An 18,004-nucleotide genomic window follows, 5' to 3' on the forward strand; every position below is an offset into this window, starting at 1 on the left:
ATTTGAGCTAAGCCGCTGCTATTAGTGAGTGATATCAATGGTTCAGAAGGTTTAATTTTTTTTTTACAAAAATCTTACAGCCTTATTAATTTTTACTCCTTTTTTTAGGCATGGCCAGAACATTGTCATTAAGGGTAGTGCCCTGCACATTAGGAGCACTTCACAAGCAAACATACCAATGTGAATTGCTACATTGATCAATTGATCAAGGTAATCAAAATGACATTAGCTCAACAACCCTGTGAGCTATACAGGTGATAAATATTCCTGCATATCTTCACTGGAGCTTAGCGTTCTACAGGTCTTTTGCTTGCTCCTAATGTGAAATCTTCTGCTCGTGTGTATTAAAAAACAAACAAACAAAACAAACAAACATACAAAAAACAAAGTATAAGAAATATCTGCAATCAGAAGGAAAAACACTTTCTTGATGAAAAGCAACTATCTGCTTCTAACTTTTGTCCTGTAAAGTACGAATAATGACTGAAACCTAAAATGAAGGGGAAATATTTTTTCAGATGCTCCATGGAAGACTCTGCTGAATATAGTGTTGAAATTAAGAATCAGTACGGCGAGGCTTACTCATTTGCTACAGTGCTTGTCAGGAGTAAGTAGAAAATGTTTCCTTAGTTTTAAATTTTCAAATCCTTGAGACTCTTCAAAATAGTTTCAATGCTATACCTTATATCAAAAAAAAAAAAAAAGGCACTCTGGAAAAACAGAGAAAGAAGTGAGAACTCTGTCAATAAGCTAGGAAAATTCCTCTAATTTATTAGTGAGGGAAAAGCATAGCTGAATAAACTAATTTTTAGCAACCGCCAACCAATATGTAATGGCTGTTAAAACAGCTTCCCTTTCTCAGTCACTTTTGGTCTCAGGCAAAATCTTTCAGATTCCATGTGGACACAGCTGTCTTTCTACTGCGCTGAAATAGTACTGAATTTAGATACTTATTTTTTCTGGACTGATGTAAAACAGCCAAACATACACAATGCCTCCAATACATAACAGGATTAGAAGGAGTCTCTTGCATTTCTAAAGTTAAGAAAGAAATTGGTTAACACTTGCTGTGACTTTAATGGGGATCTCTTGGTGCAATATTGCATGGAATACCGTACCCCTCTCTCAAATCAGTAATCACCAGGAGCAAATACAGTAACTGGCATAGACTGTCTGGGGTCTGGCACAAGCCAAATTCAGACGTGGTGAAAAAAGTAAACCACCACTACTTAAAAATGGAAATTATATCAAGCTTTAAGAAATATGCAATGAAGTCTCACAGGATCTTAGTTTAGCTGCTCATACTTCCTCTCTCTATCTAAACACATATAGATAACAATTTTGTCATTTTAAAAAAAAAAGACCTACAGAATTGCAGACAACTAAATGCCTACAGTGGGACTGAGGGTCCAGGGAGCAATTTAAATGGTAACAGATGGTGACAGGAGGTGAAGAGGTTTGCTTTGGAGACCTCACAGGTCATGCTAAGACAGGTGTCTGGCTGAATGAACTGCAAAGCCAGCTCAACTATTTTTTTCAGACAGAAGGGGTCTTTTTTGGTTTAGATAGTGTATTTGTTGGTGGTGCTGTAATACATTCTTGGCTCTGTTATGGGTTATGTTATTATCATCCTTACTCTTTGCATGCTGTATTTTGATCACATCTGAATACCATTTGGAGCTGCATATACACACAGAAGAATGTGTCTCAAGAATTTTATTTTAAAATGTGCTGATATCATTGAGTGGAAGATAAACACTGGCATGAAATTTCCTAAGGGTATTTCCTTCTTGTCTTATAGAATATTATGGGAAAGAGTCGGGATTTGATTCAGAAATATACAGAAGTAAGTAAACAGCTGTTACTATTATTGCTTTGACTTTTATATCCTGAAGCAAGCTGGTTTTTCTGAGCTATAGTTTTTCCTATTAGCTTGACTGCATATGAAAAGTGCAAGGCTCAGATACCACTCTTAATATAATAAAAAAAGCTACAAGGAAGAAGACTCTGTGAAGTCTCGCTCATGCTGAATTTTGTTTTAATTTCATAGGATCCCTTATTGCCAGAGAGGCAGATTTTGCCTTTTCAATGAAACCCTTATTTTCAAGAGAGAAGGAGCCATTCACCCTCTCCTGTTACTTCTCCTCTGATTTACTTGAACACCAACGAGACATTGCCTGGTTCAGAGATGGTTTGTATTCAATAGCTAAGCTCATATAAGCTTGTATACATATACACATCTGAATATACCATTTAATTTCACAGCTGTGATCTAATGTTTACAGAAGATAATTAGAATTCTGGATTCACGAGCTGCTCTCAGCTCTTCTCAAGCAATAGGTGCTATTATTTAATTGGCATGCTCTCCTCACTTGTAAAAGGATGACAGCACTACAATGGTTTGGAGGTAATGACTTATTTCTGCTTGTAAGAATAGTTTAAGAGCCATAGTTCTATACAGTGGTAGCTCAAAGTGTTTGCTGTTAAGTCACTGAAAAGACGGAGAAAAAAACACCTTCTGGCTATCCTTTGTTATTCTGCTGCCAGACAAGGATGTCCATCTTAGCCAGACTGGTAATTCTTTGTGTGCTATTAAGTTTTGGAAAGCAGAGGCAACATATTAAGATGCCTCTTACCATTGCAGAGCTTATACCATAATCAGCCACAAAAATAACAGGACCTATTGAGTTTTAGTGATCTGAGGAGAATTTGGCTATAGTTTGTATTTCTGAGCAATTCCGGATTTGATAAATATGTGCAAAATGCACAGCATGTGCCATCCTGCTTTGCTGGTTTTGAGGGCCACTCAGGCAGAAGATCCTGCAGGCTACATGGTAATGCATTCTCAGGCAGAGATGGTAAAATATTTGGCAGACCTCAGAGCATCCAGTTACCTGGCGTGAAGAACACCTTTTACTCACTGATTTGTTTAAAGCTCCATTTTATTTACTCTTTATTGCTTTGATTACAAGCTCTTCAGGATAAGGTCCACGCTTTTTGCACTGTGTTTTGTGTACAAAGAGAACACAGAGGGATAGCCACAAAGTAGGATCAGAGTCCAGGACTGTATCTCAGAGGCACAACAATCATAGTAGCAGAATTGTCTCGCAGACCCCTTTTCTTGCTCTGTTTTGTTGTTATTCTTGGTTTTGTTTTTACATTTGGAAATACAGTGATCCTCACTCCACCAGTTCAGGTGGAGATCCTTTAACCCTCTTCATGCTTCACAGGTGAGTTGCTGCAGAACTCAGAATGTCAGAAATTAAAGTACCAAGACCGGGAAGCTTCTCTGACAGTGTCATGTGCTCACAAAGAAGACGAGGGATTTTACACTATCCGCGTCCCCTCACTGGATGGATATAAGGAGCAGACCACTTACGTGTTTGTTAGAGGTATTACCAGGATGCTGTCCTACTTAGAACAAGAAGCTCCTTTCCTCATATCTTGGCATAAAGGAATTCACAGCCTCAGTCTCAAGAAAACGTGTCTCAATTATGTGCATGGGTACAACTAACAGGATGTCCAAATCCTGTTTTCAATTGTGATTAAGGTTCTAGAATATATGACTTGCATTACTGAGATGTAGGCCTTTGCACACTTAAAATCAAGTTACTGAGTACAAGTTTTAGTACAGAGAAGGAAAAAACCTTAACCACTGTAACTTGCTGTTTCTATAGATGCTGCAGCAGAAACAGCTGGTGCACCCGGATCCCCACTCAATGTGAAATGCCATGACATAAATAAAGATTGCTTGATTCTTTCTTGGGTAGCCCCCAGTGATAATGGAGGAAGCCCAATCCTTGGATATTTTATTGAAAGGTCTGTATGTTGGCCATCTCAGAGCAAGAAAGCTCATCATTATGTTGTGGACAAAACCCGAAGGAACTCCACGGGCTGTGTTCCTTTCCAGGTGTGTTGCCGGGTCAGAGGACTGGGTCCCATGCAATGACAAGCCTGTGAAAACCTGCCGATACCCGGTCCTGGGCCTCGCTGAAGGACAGACATACCAGTTCCGAGTAAAGGCTGTCAATAAAGCAGGCATCAGTCATCCTTCAAAAACCAGTGCTCCAGTTACAACGTATGACCCCAGCAAGGACAAGAGAGTGACGGGTATGTACTGAAACCAGGAAAATGTGCTCTGTAAGTACAATGCGAGGCTGCAGGTATAAACGAATGCAGTTTGTCCAGCTTCTCCTCATTCCCACAAACATCATTGCAACATACTGCCGTGCTGTGCATTTGCTGAACCCACCTCAGTGCTATTCTGAAACAGAGAAGATCAACCACACGGGACATTTCATTAAATGTGTGATGAAATGTATACAACTATTTATATAATTAAATTACACAGTTCTGATCTCTGTCTTTTCTGACAAGCTCCAAGCATTTTGACACAGTTCTGTATCTCTTACTGGATAACACTGTCCTGTTAACATTGCAGTTATTCCATATGACGAAGGCAGGAAGATAGAAATTTTCAAGGATGACCTAGAAGGTACGTTCAAATTTATACTGAGCCATTGTCTCAGAGAGAAATGATTGTTATAGAACAACGAGATCAGTACTAACATGACTCAGGATATGGGAAAACATAACTGCAAGCTGCACAAGGAATGGAAACTACCCTCTCTAATGTCTAATCTAAATCTCCCCTCTTTTAGTTTAAAACCATTCCCCCTCATCCAGTCACTATCTGACTGAGCAAAGTCTCTTCCTCTATACTAAAAAAATCTTACTTTACAGTGGGAAAACATAATCTGTTTTAAAAGAACACTTTTCTGCTACATTATAACTAAAGCATATTCTATTCTGACTTCCCATAGGACACATTAAAATTCCTTTGCCACCCACCAATGTTCATGCAAGTGAGGTCAGAGAAGATTATGTGGCTTTGGCCTGGGATGAACCAGACCCAAGAGGCAGAGAGCCACTGAATTACTACGTGGAAAAGGTAAGAAAATAATATCACATAGAAGGGAAACTGCTGCTACTCCTGAATAGAACTGTTTATTTCTCATATGGCCTATAGCACAGGCCAATATTTATTGACCATGAATAACTGCTGGTGGATGCTTAGAGTAGTCAGTGAAAATAATTTAAGTCACTGCTTCTAAGGGAGAGGTTTCCTCCCATCTTAAAAAAAAAAAAAAAAATACAATCATGTTTTTCCTGAAAACCTTGGCACAAAGTAGAAGAAGGGAGGCAAAGGAGCTGAATCACCCTACTCCCTTGAAAACGTGGTCAGTCCCTTACTGGAATGAGACACACTGAAAGGCTGCTCTAAGGGGAAGCTGCTTCTGCTTCGCCAGCACTGCTCACTGCGCAGGGAACTGCAGAACCAAGTCAGCAATGACTTTCTCGGCCTCTCTCCAGCTCCACAGCTTACTAGAGCCATGATCCTGACTCTGACACCAACTTACATAGCAACAATTAGCAAAGAATAAATTAGTGAGTTTTACACCATACAATGGTAGTGGAGTTTTAACAGGAAGAGTGTTCAGGCCTTATGGGCCCCTAGGAGGGGAAGAGCCATGAAGAACTGCACAGTAGTTCACTTTACTGCTCCCCTCTAACCCCTTTGCTAGTTAATTAGTATCTCCTACCAATTTCCTTCTATATGTACTCGTTTCCCACCTGCTGTACCATTTTTGTTGCAAAGGGGCCCTCTGTTGCCATGGAAGAAAAGTTTAAGTTTATCAAGAAGAAGTGTATCATCTATATTTTGTTTTTGTTTTTGTTTTTTTGGTTGGTTGGTTGGTTTATTATTTTGCCATGAAGATTGACTTTGTTATTCCTCAGGAGGGTTTTAAGCTTTCACAAGTTGTAAATCATCACCTTTTTCTTTACAGTCGATTGTAGGCAGCAACTCCTGGCAAATGGTTAATCTGGATATGCCAGTTAATTCCCCAAGATTTGCACTCTTTGATCTTGTTAAGGGAAAATCATACCGCTTCCGCGTGCGATCTGTTAACAAGTACGGAATCAGTGAGCCATCCCTGCCCAGTGAACCCATAACTGCTGGAGCAAAACTGGGTAATTATTTCACTAATATGCACTACACTAATGATATGGAAAAGGTGATGTACTATGAAATTAATGTGTGGGTTCCCCCTGCCCCCATCCTGCTTCCTTTAAACTTCATGTTATATTATTACACAGCAGTTGCTTTGATATCAGGAAATCTCTTAATGCCTTAAATCCTTGTTTAATTACTTTGCAGTTGGTCAGTGCAGTGTAAATCTAACCAAGCAATATGGGAGAATTACATTTAATTAAGGGACAGTTGAAGCCTGTGATTAATCCAAGTATTCTTCCAGCACTCTAAAAAAAAAAAAAAAAAAAAAAGAGGCTGCACAGGCCCATGTCACAAGGAACGATACAGCTGTGCTTGCTGAAGGAACCTGTCTCGGGGGCTTCAGAGTAAGGAGCAGTCCCTGAAGGGCTGATTTGTTCTGTTTTCTTCCCAGGAATGACATGACAACAGTAAGAGATGCAAAGACCCATGCACATGTTTCCGTTACACAGAGAGGACTAGCTCTTTCTCTTATATATCCTCATATTAAAGCTGCACTAGTGTTCATTAATGCTGTCCTTTTTTGTCAAGAGTGAAGCAGGTCCCATTTCACAGCAGAGTCACATAAGAGTTAATATATGAGTCTCATTTCTCCTCTGCTTCAGAGGTTACATAGGTGTACGTGCAGAAATCTATGGTCCATAAGGCAAAGAAGTATAAGGAGTCATAAACCCAAACATAAACATTTAGGCTGTAGACCAGGACAATGTCTATGGTATTTTGCTCTAATTTGAAAGTGTAGCTCTGGAAAAGGTGAATAAATAATACAGCTCAACTCACTTATGAAAACCTTTGAATTTATAAGTTTTTAAGAATACAACTATTTTTCTGTTTTCATTTTTTCTTTTGCAGCTACTCTGCCACCACCTTCTCAGGTTTTAGCTTTCAGAGACACCAAGACATCTGTTGTTTTGCAGTGGGATAAGTTAAAGGATGGTCTGGAGCCTCTTGGCTACTACATATATTGTCGGGAAACTGGGACAGAAGGATGGCAAACCGTCAATAATAAGCCCGTGACATGTAATGAGTGAGTTCAGCTATTATACTGCACTGAGAGAAGACAGGGTGCCAGCTTGGATTCCTGTGTATGGCCGGAGTCATATTTCAGATAAAAAAAGAACTTCCTTCTCTGCATACACAGGCATGCACACACGCAAACGCCACGTCCTCTTTTAGCGTTAAGTATTGCTCACATGCTGAAATGCCCAGTCTTACTTTTACATCCAAAGCCAGACTGACAGCAAGGTCTGTGTGTATCTTCAGGCTCTAAGTCTGCAGAAGACAGACCTTGTGGCATGACCAGCAGAACCACATTCCATTTTTTTGCTTCCTTTCCAGAGAGTAAGTTGGTGTCACTCACACACAGGATTCAGAAAACCTCTGTAACTGTGGGGGCCACATGTCAACAAAAAAGTCCATTAGAAGTCCTATTTATTCTACTGGCAGTGCCAGACAGCAGCATGACACCTCTTGGTATCTAATCTATACTTACTGTCCGATTTATTGGTAGCCATTTTACGTGGCACAGTGCTCTTTAATCTGTAACGGCAAATAATGGTTTTGCAAGGAACATTGCCTTATTAAAATATACTGCTGTCTGTTCAGAGGACTGTTTACCTGTACTCTGAAGAGTCAGACACAAACATAATTATTTTCTCTCCTAGATTTACTGTTCCTGGGCTGCAGCCTGGAAAGGAGTATGTCTTTTGTGTGAAATCTGTCAGTGAGGCAGGACTAAGCGACAGCTCACCAGAGACGGATCCTATTGTTGTCAGGCCAGCTATTGGTAAATAGTATATACATGCACATACACACAAAAAATAAACCCCTCCAAGATGTATCTATCATACAAAGCTATTATGACACACAGTGGTAATAACAGTGAGCAGATAAGCAAACAAAAGCAAGAGGGAACGGATTTTCTTGCACCCCACTGGTTCTGTTACTAATTATACATGTCAGGGGTGGGCAAAGTTAATTAGCATTTTGGCAAAGGAGTGTGTTAACGCTTACAGTATTCATTTGGTACTGGTACAAGTGAATGTTTTAAGTGCACTGTTATGCTGGTATCTTGAAATCAGCAATGTGAATTTCTCCAAAGCAATTACAAAGACCTGCCCACCACGTTAAGACAGTAGCCGACCCTCAGCCTTCACCTTTATACCGACTCACTCTGTCCATCTTTTCTAACAGACAAAACATAAAGCAACATGCAAGAAACACCCTGAAACATTTCCGTGACTTTTCTTGTGGCATCTGAAAAAGAATCCACTCACTTCTAAATCCTTTCATGCTGTAAAAGTGGTATTAAAGGGCCTTAATATAAATAGCATCACATCTGATCTGCACACACAGGGCTTTCCTCACCCTGGTTTGTCCAATACGTACACCTCCTTCCCTAGTCCCCAGAGCCCAAGCCCGCACTGAACACCGCTGTCCTTCCCCCCTCCCTTTGCTGCGCAGCTCGGCCGTCTGCGCCCCGCGGGTTTGTTCTGCTGAGCTGCGGGAAGAGCGACATGACCATCGGCTGGAAGCCCCCGAAGCGCCGAGGAGGAACAAAGCTTCTGGGCTACTTCCTAGATCAGCACGATACGTCTGAACTCGACTGGCATGAAGTCAATATTCAGCCAATTCCCCAACGAGTTTACACGGTATTAATTTCAGATATAATACTGTCCTTCCTTACATGTAGTGGGAACCATAGCTCCAACACGAGATGAGCTGCTTCTCCTCTACTTCCTCTAGTCCAGAACTTACCTCATGCCTCATAAGACTGCTACCGTGCAAGGCCACGCCAATAATCTCTTTGTGCTTCTGAACCCAAAGGTTGGCAACCTCAAGGAAGGTCACCTCTATGAATTCCGGGCTTGTGCAGTGAACATGGCTGGTGTTGGGGAAGTGTCTGAACCCAGCGACGCGTTCAAGTGTGAGGAATGGACAATGCCAGAACCAGGTACCTCTCACAAAAAGAACAGGCAGAAAAGTATTACCAGGTACACCAGTTATCTTCTCACTCTTCTGTGACTCCAAGGGACTTCTGAAGACTAAATCTGTGCAAGGCTGGGTCCCAGTGTACAGATGCACACAAACACTTCTGGGGATCTTCTGATTCAGATGTAGCATATTATTTCTGCATTACACACATCTAGCAGCAAGGTATTTTTAATAATATTGTTTCCAGAGAATGAATAATCTGGATCAAATACCTTAACATCTTTGTATACTACACCAGAGCACATAACATCAAACCAGCTGATGTATGCTTTTTTTTTTCCTAGAACCTATGGTTCTAGAGCCTCAACGGTTGAATAGCATAGAAAGCACCACCAGTGGGCCCACTCTTCACTTGTTAACAGAAAGCTCTGCTTTCTGATCTCAAACTCAAATGATGTGCACCTGCTTGCATTTTTAATGTTATTGCTTGACAGCACACTCTTCTCCGGACAGGCCCTCCTTATGATGTGAAGTTCACCGAAGTAAGAGACTCGTCTCTGATGCTACACTGGCAAGCCCCACTGTACACAGGCGCAGGTCCAGTTACAGGGTACTACGTGGATGTGTGTGAGGAAGGGTCAGAGGAATGGAAGCAGATAAACAAGCAGTCCGTAGCCACCACTCACATGAAGGTCTGTATGTGCACTTACTATCCAAATGTCGCTTCTCATTCAGCCTTATGTTAATTCCTGTCACTGGTTCCTACAGGTTTCAGATCTAGAGACAGGGAAATGCTTTATTTTCCGAGTAAGAGCACTGAACAAGGCTGGAATTGGGCCCCCTTCACTCCCCTCGGATCCTGTGGTGGCTAAAACCAAGCCTGGTATGAAACTAAAGTGGTGAGATTTTAAATATTAGCTACATGTTCCATAGCAAGAAAAAGCCTGAGTCAAAATAAAGATTAACAAATTAATCTGCCCAAATGAATTTACTCTAGCTGTACACTCTCTAGCCTTTAAGCCAGATGTCCAGACGTTACCTGTTTCGGTAAGGAATGTTTTGCAGTGTTATATTTTTTCCTTTGATTGCTTACTTTTGTCATACAGGCACAAATGAAATTGAACTTGGGGTTGATGAAGAGGGTCTCATTTATATGGCTTTTGAAGCTCCTGAGAAGAATGACTCTTCTGAATTTATCTGGTCAAAGGACTATGAAGGACCACCAGATGCTGACAGAGTTCGGACTGAAGAGAAGGGCAATAAGTGAGTACCTTATGCACACTGAGAAAATGAATTGTGGACTGTGGAATAAAGAATGCCTTAAACACAGAGAAAATGTGAGGGCAAATGTTTCCCTCTCCTCCCAATATACAAGTAAACTGTTGAACTTTTGCAAATCTCCCCCTCTCTTTTGCAAATCTCTTCCCAGCTCTGCTGTCTATGCAATGGGGCAGGCAGGGAAATGGTCAGGTCACAGAAGGGAAACAACATCCCTTATATTGTTAATGTTTTTGCCTTGCTTCTCAGTGTCACATATATGTGATGTTCTAGATGTATCAAATGTATTGTATTCTCTTACAAAAATCATAAATTTTAAAAAATATATTTCTTTTCTATTATTACTTTGAAGATCTAAGCTTATACTGACAGACCCATCAGAAAAGGACTTGGGAGTATATTCAGTAGAGGTCACAGATGTAGATGAAGATATCTCTGCCAGCTGCACTTTAACGAAAGAAGGTAAAAACTAATTATTAACAAGCACCAAAATCTAATGTGCCATAATTTTCTAGTATGAGATGTTTGGAGGAAAGCTTCTCCTAAAGGAATAGAAAGTGACTGATGTCACTTAATGATAGGGGTATCATTAGAAAGATGTTTCTCATTCCCTGAAGGCCAAAGGGCAGTTTCTTTTCCAGTCCCCTACAAAAAGATACCACGGTCCTGGAAGGTCATTTTTCCATTAGAGTTCAGATTTCACACACAGCTACACTATCACAGTTATTTAAAACTTTAAAATATTTCTCAAGTTGATAGAACCAACATTCTGTTTGGACATAAGTAAGAATTGTCTTCACCACCACTTCAGGCCCTCCCTGCTATGGAATGTCTTGTACTTATTATCTTCTTCTTGACGTAAACAAAGCTCATTGACAAATTAAGTCCAATTGATATAATGATTTTGATTTGGCCTCGTTGTACTAATCTCAATGATTTCTTTTTCTTTGCATTTCAGACCTGGACAAGTTACTGAAACGTAGCCATGAAATCAGGAACCCGTGTAAGTTGAACCAGGCTGAGGCCACTACCATATATATAGATTCTGAAAGGGGAACTCTGGCATAATCCTGGCTGAGCCAAGTTCTGTGGTTTATATATGAATTCCCCTTGGCGGTTCTCTTTGTTTTCCAGTGATAAAGCTGATATCTGGGTGGAACATTGATGTCCTGGAGAAGGGAGAAGTGCGGCTGTGGCTGGAGGTTGAAAAGCTGTCACCAAACGCAGAACTGCATTTAATCTTCAATGAGAAGGAGCTTACAAGTACTCCAGTACGTTTGGGTATTTTTAATTCTGACTTACTTTCCCCTTGCTGAACAGGGAAATAGACCAACTGGGCACGTCCCACACTTTCTAAATTACCATCAGACATTTTGATGTGTGTTTTTGGGAGGGTCTGTGCCTTGATTTCCCACTGTGCATAAGCAGAAAGCCAACTGTCTGATTCTCAAGCTGTCCGGCCTTAGTACCATACACAGCCACAGGACTGACGCTCAGTTAAAGACAGGGCAGTCCTCCTCAGTGCTATGGCCAGCAGAAACCTCAGTGGTAAGACGCAGAGAACACCTCCTTAGCCAGCGTTCCTCCCACTGTGAGAAGCTGCCTCTGTCAACCGTGCTGCAGCAGACTTCCCTTTTACACATGGCTTTTCCAGCAAAGCCCATCCATGTCCCATTCATCTGATACTAGATGCACCTGTGCAGGACCGAGAGCTTTCTCTTAGTGAACCATCTGAACTCATTTAAGAGGATGGTAAAGAAATATACCATCTCCGACAATGAGGCAGGATATTTTCTCTTCTACTTTAACAAGCAAAGCTGCAAGGTATCCACCCTCTCTCTTTGAACTGCATACGGATAATGAATTCTAAGAGCAGATGAAAGTGATTTATTTCTCTGGAAATAACTGGAAATAACACTGCATCACATGTTACAATACACTCCTACCTTCTGATATATTTTAAAAAAAGAGTTCTAGCCTCTTCCTTGTCTTCCATATCAAGTTAATATTTTAACATTTAAAAAGCATTTGGAATGACAGGAGCAGAGTGGACAACAGTTGAGAATGAAGAACGACGTAAATCATGTGCCTGTCAGTTAAAACGCAGCATAGCAATGCCAAGATAACAAAAAAGCAAAACAAAACAAAAAAACACCGCAGATACAACAAAGGGCTAGGAGTACTCCAAAGAATTTCAGAGCCTTTATTGCAATGGTTCCTGGTTTTGGGGGGAGGGCTGTTTTTTTAAAGCAATGTGTAGTTAATTTACTGAAGACTTTTTTCTATTATAAGAACTGCCTTTTCTACACTGGAGAACTGACATAGTAATGCGTGATTACAAAGTGTTTGCCAAGCTCTTTGTAACAATAATATTTGCCTAGAGCAAACAATGAGGTGAGGCATAACGATGGTATTTACATTTAAGGTATTTGCATGTAAGTGTCTGGCAGGTTTTGGGGTGTGTGTGTAAAAGATTCAGTAGTGGTTGCACGGTGTCAGAGGGTGGCAATATTACTTATAATTGCCCAAATATGTGATTAGTTTCATTATACTAAAAATCGTAGAGATCCTGGCAAGTTGAAAAGTCTGTAATACACAACAAGAAAGAATGCATTGTGTTGTGTGGTTTTAACAGAAACTTTCTCCCAGAGAAAAGTTCTGCTGCCTGCAATTCTGCTATGCCTAAATGCACAAACAAAGAATAGATGAATTACAGAATACAGAATACCAGAGTGCATTGGCCTCATTATACCTGTAGGATGAGGGAAATACATGAGGATACATACATAATGGGACTGTCTGATGTCTGAGTGTCTTGTGAAAGATGTTGAGCCAGGATCTAGCCTTGGAACTGTTCCTCTGTGGAAAAGCTATTTAATTTATCATATTTGCTTTGTTTTACACAGACACATAAAATAAACTTTGTCAAAGGAAAAGGTCTGGTAGAACTGATAATCCAGAATTTCTGTGATGATGATAAAGGGATGTACACAGCCCAGCTGCAAGATGGAAAAGCTAAAAATCAATTCACCCTAGTTCTTTTGGATGAACGTAAGTGGAAATTCAGTATCAAATATAGACTGCCATGCCGAGTGGAAATTTTTCAAGGCACTTAAGGACCTCAAGTATTTCTGACAGCTATACTGGCACACTGGGAATGTGGAGAACAAATTTTAGCATACATTGAAAGTCCATGAACTGCGTAAGAAATAATCTGTATTTCTCTTTAACATAAATTGAAGCTTTTGGTCTTACAAATAGGGTCCCTGATGATAAAAATGATCTGCTAAAGTAAAACATCTAGTGAATCTAGTTTAGTTATTGTTTCCAAATGTTTTACATTATTATCTTGTTATGTCAAACTGTCTGTATCTTGGCAGCAAACTGTATGGCAAGTATTATGATACGTACCTATTTATTTCAGGACAGGATCAGGTTGAAAATTCAGTGTATTTAACAGCTGGTCAGTTGCATCAAACTGAATGCAATAAAGGAACTAGTGTCGATTGTCCTGAAGGCAAGTCCAAGCAACAAAGAAAGATAAACATGAAACATGCGGGGTCCTTGTACGTGCTAGTACAAGGAGGCTCTTTAATAAATTAAAAATAGGAAGCAACAAGATTAGCATTCAAATACTTCCCCACGTACTGTCTATCTCCATTTTCTGTTCCTGCAAGCAGTTTGATGATTTCAAGCAACCTTACAAAGCTTCCACATTCTGTGAACAGAAAGTGTCTGTACAAATGTCACGTCCACTTGACTCCCTGTACAACCAGCAGAGAGAAACAGACTCTTGTGGGGTGATCCAGCACATGTTAAGTTCAGAATACAAAATGAGCTTGACTTGTGCTCTGTAAGTGCACATTTTTCTTTACTGATGATGAAAGAAGTAGAAAAACCTCATGTTACATACAGTTGTCTAAAAGTGAGGTAAATTTTATCCTCTCTGCCTTCCTTTGTGTTTCCTACTTTTAAAACATTTTAATTTCAGGGTTTCTAGCCTATATTTTTGTATGGTCAAAAGTCCTGTTTGATTTCCTAAATGCATAATGCTCAGGTCTCCAAAGACCCTTCTGTGTTCATGACAATAAATATCACATACTCAGCAACCAGTACAATCAAAAAAAGATGGTGCTGGTCTGTTCAAGGTTCTCAGTGAGGCCAGAGGTAACTGATGCACTAGAGATACCTTATAAACATGTATCACAGCTCTTATGGTAACACCCTTTGCAACCAGAAATCTCTAGTGTTATAGTAAGAAACAGGCTCTTTTGTTGACTTTGACAATTACTGTTCTTACAGGTTTTGCTAAAGTTGCAGAGGAGGCTGATGCAAAACGGAGAGAGTGGAAGAAAAAGCAGGGTAAGATAAGCTGAAGGTTAATGACTTACCAGAGCTGTGCCAACAGGGTGGCAAAACCTGAGCAAAGCCATATTACTGAGTGCTCTAAACACTTTTCTTTATCAACTTCTTTAAGTGTATTATTTAAGCTGATTAATACACGGGGATAAAATTCCTTATTTTCAGATACTCTGCCCCAACTCTTGAAAAAGAAAATATTTTCTTAAAATTAGTTTTAGCCATGCTAGCCACAATACTCAGTATAGGTTCTCTGAGCCGGTACTGTAACACAGAACATTTCTTATTTTTGTAAATTGTCCAGTCTGAATATATATATTGTAATTAATACCCATTCACTTTCCTTGTAGAAAACAAGGTTCTCTAGACGTGTTTAAAAAGATCCATGCGTCCCACTTTCACTTTATCCCCCATCTTACATTCATGGATAAGAAAGTTTATAAAACAGTTTCAGAGGAAAAAAATATTACAGTTGGAAAGCCGATCATCCCCTTCTAACTGGGATACAAGTATCCACCACCACCAACTGCCCTACCAGAGAGGGCTATGGGTGCAGCTGTCTGTCTTCAGAGATGACCAGTATAAGTTTAAGCTGTGTATAAAGCAACTTGCCCCTCAGTTTGCCCCTACAGGAATATTCAGGAAGAAAATTAGAAAGTATACAGCTTGTTTATTCTGTTGCACTTCGCTCAGAAAATCTCTCATCTCCCACACTGACTTCATGCAAAGTAGTCATTAAGTAAAGGACTGCTTAGGCATCAACACTAACATCATTTTAAGGTATGATTCCTCAACAAACATAAGATCTGTTGCCTTAGGACATTACAAGAGCAGCAAAAATTGTGTGCTGTGAACTGTGGTGCCTGATGCATGCAAAACTAAAAAGCATGAAACGCTCCCAAGGAGCAGCACTGCTGGGATTCACCACTAGAGGGGGGCATTTCTGTAGCTAATTAGGAGCTGTGGAACTGTACAGCAGAAAACACTTATTTTCTTTTATAGGCCCATATTTTATAGAGAATTTGAGATGGAAGGTTACCGAGAGCTGTGAAGTACTCCTTACCTGCAAGGTACATACATCTATGTGATGCAACTGCACAGCCTGAATTCCTTTAGCATTAAATTTTAGATGTGAAATGTAAGGGATGGGAACAAACAATGCTCCTTTAAATGGTTATTTGCAGACCAATGAAGGGTAAGAGATAGTATATCTTGGACAGAATTTTCAATAAAGAAGGAAATTTCCAGAATTCTACACCAATCCTGTAATGCAAGTGACGTTTTGCATTAGGGCATATTGGCATTCAGAAATAAAATACGCTTGGGAACCTGACTTCTAAACCTTGACTTTAAACAGGCAACGAACCTGAGAAAGGACACCAGCTTCCAGTGGTTCTTCAATAAGAAAACACGAACAGGTGGCGTGTTTGATCCACAGACTGGGATAGGAACTCTTCGTGTTAAAAAGGTGAAAAACAAAAAAGCAGAAGCATTGGAAGTCATGTCAACGTGCAAACACAGGGTTATCTTGCACTTAACATTCAATTTGTGTTTTGGGTAGTGCCCACTAAATGAAAGAAGAATTAATGCTATAGCCAGCTGAATTAGAAATTAGATGTTTTTAGCAGTGAGTGCCTGTTAAAAGTTTAACGAGTTCTGAGAGTGGCTAAAAAGGAAGTGTGGGCTCTGCAGGTTTTCTGAGCAAGATTGGTTGCCCATTCTGGAGACAAACTTTAGTCAAAAAAAAAAGTTACTGTGCTCATTACTGAAATGACTGAATGAAATTTAAGGCGTAACCTGCAGAGAAGGCCAGACACGCTGAGCTAATGCCCACTGTAGTCTTAACTCTGCCTCAGGGGAGTACAGCTGAGGAAAGGGAGCTTGGTGGTGCAGAGTTTTAGTGCGATCTCTGCATGGCTAACTTGAATCCCGCTTTCTTCTTTTGCCATCCTTTCTGATCAGTCCAACCTCAGTCCAGGGAAGATGAAAATCTCAGCTCTCTGCCTTTTCCAAATCCTGCCTTATTTCAATGATATGTGAAAATTCTATTGTCCTTTTTTGTTGTAGTTTTGTTGTAGTTTTGTCCTGTTTTATTATTATATATGTACATATGTATTTGCCAGATAACCAAAGCAGATGAAGGCCAATACAAAGCCCTTGTTTCAGATGACCGAGGAGAAGACTACACCCAACTTGATCTCACAAAAGGATGTAAGAGAACCTTGTATATGGCAATATTACACATTCACACATCTGCCTGGATTCATTTTGGATTTAAAAACAAATTTCATAACTTGCTACCATGTTTTTAACTGCACACATTGAGTGCTAAGGAAGATAGAAGCATCTAAATACAGTAAAAAATGCTCAGCATCTAAAAATAAATGAATTGGTGACAAAACCCCCATACCCGGTAAGCTGTGCAACAGAAAAAGACAATGAATAACTGATATATTCTAAACATAATGAAATTAAGTTAGTAGATCTGATGTGATTTGCTAAGTACTGTATAGTTAGTTAAATACCGCTATGTCTTTGCAGCCTTTGAAGACCTTCTCAAGGAGCTGTGCAGGATCAGCGGTATGTCCCTTTCTCCTCAGCTGATACAGTAATTACAGAAGGGGGAAAAGATGGGGTGCCACAATCAGAGCAAACAGCTCACGAGGTCAATATTTACCACCTCAAGTACAACACGGCCTATTTCATATTTCTTTGGCATCAAAAGCACCTTTAAACTGTCAGTGGGGATGGTCAGTATGTGTGTCCAGGGACATAAAACGCTCTGCACTTACAAATTATTCCTGTGACCTTTACGTGCCAGCAGCCTGCTCCTTGTCACAGCACTTGCTATGTGAATTTGAGCAAGTTGCACTGTTTTTATCCATGTGATGTGTATTTTGGGTCTCCAGAAGATGTGTTGACATTTTTCTACTCTGTTGGCTAAAAGACTCAAGACTCCATGGGGCAAAATTCAATGCCACGTTCAGCTAGTCACAGTCTCCAGAGAGAAATTGCTTGGGATTTTGTTTGCATAGCATGTAAAATTACACAGATATTCTTGGACATTCGCCTCAATTTCAGTCTTTCAATTATACTATCAGCTCTTTCTGCTTCACCTCTGAAAATTCAGCCTACTGAAGAAGGCATCAAAATCTACACGGACGTGAAGTACTACACAGACTACATGAAAACAACCTGGTATCACAAGTAAGTCCCCAAAAGACATTTTCAAGGCTTCTGGGGGTACTGTTGCTTATACATCATAAAAATGTTGCTTGTCTATCATAAAAATTAAGCATCTTAGGCCTGAATCCTTATTTTTTAAGGCAATGGGAGATTTATCAGGGTAAAGACGGAAAA

At 40.1% G+C, this 18,004-nt stretch overlaps 1 protein-coding gene across 4 annotated transcripts in view; it reads left to right on the forward strand.

Annotated features, from left to right (window-relative positions):
• MYOM3 (myomesin 3) overlaps window positions 1-18,004 on the forward strand; it is a 30,196-nt gene that overhangs the window by 8,658 nt on the left and 3,534 nt on the right. For 2 of the 4 annotated variants that reach the window (XR_013941811.1, XR_013941812.1), the window contains exons 7-32: window positions 519-607; window positions 1,802-1,846; window positions 2,051-2,191; window positions 3,231-3,392; window positions 3,678-3,819; window positions 3,911-4,110; window positions 4,442-4,495; window positions 4,824-4,951; window positions 5,850-6,033; window positions 6,926-7,100; window positions 7,738-7,859; window positions 8,537-8,724; window positions 8,900-9,026; window positions 9,521-9,699; window positions 9,776-9,890; window positions 10,114-10,270; window positions 10,638-10,747; window positions 11,244-11,288; window positions 11,420-11,556; window positions 13,192-13,336; window positions 14,588-14,647; window positions 15,647-15,714; window positions 16,002-16,112; window positions 16,811-17,057; window positions 17,186-17,224; window positions 17,746-17,851. Coding sequence is in view for 2 of the 4 variants with exons in the window: in XM_080566913.1 (XP_080423039.1) it covers window positions 519-607; window positions 1,802-1,846; window positions 2,051-2,191; window positions 3,231-3,392; window positions 3,678-3,819; window positions 3,911-4,110; window positions 4,442-4,495; window positions 4,824-4,951; window positions 5,850-6,033; window positions 6,926-7,100; window positions 7,738-7,859; window positions 8,537-8,724; window positions 8,900-9,026; window positions 9,521-9,699; window positions 9,776-9,890; window positions 10,114-10,270; window positions 10,638-10,747; window positions 11,244-11,288; window positions 11,420-11,556; window positions 13,192-13,336; window positions 14,588-14,647; window positions 15,647-15,714; window positions 16,002-16,112; window positions 16,768-16,855; window positions 17,186-17,224; window positions 17,746-17,851 (3,117 nt within the window). In the remaining 2 variants the exon portion in view is untranslated. Of the gene's footprint in view, window positions 1-518; window positions 608-1,801; window positions 1,847-2,050; window positions 2,192-3,230; window positions 3,393-3,677; window positions 3,820-3,910; window positions 4,111-4,441; window positions 4,496-4,823; window positions 4,952-5,849; window positions 6,034-6,925; window positions 7,101-7,737; window positions 7,860-8,536; window positions 8,725-8,899; window positions 9,027-9,520; window positions 9,704-9,775; window positions 9,891-10,113; window positions 10,271-10,637; window positions 10,748-11,243; window positions 11,289-11,419; window positions 11,557-13,191; window positions 13,337-14,587; window positions 14,648-15,646; window positions 15,715-16,001; window positions 16,113-16,767; window positions 17,058-17,185; window positions 17,225-17,745; window positions 17,852-18,004 lie in introns of all 4 variants that reach the window. The other 2 variants (XM_080566914.1, XM_080566913.1) reach the window with 2 other exon arrangements.

Source organism: Anser brachyrhynchus (genome assembly GCF_964034855.1).
Source record: "Anser brachyrhynchus genome assembly, chromosome: 24".
Classification (NCBI taxonomy): Eukaryota; Metazoa; Chordata; class Aves; order Anseriformes; family Anatidae; genus Anser; species Anser brachyrhynchus.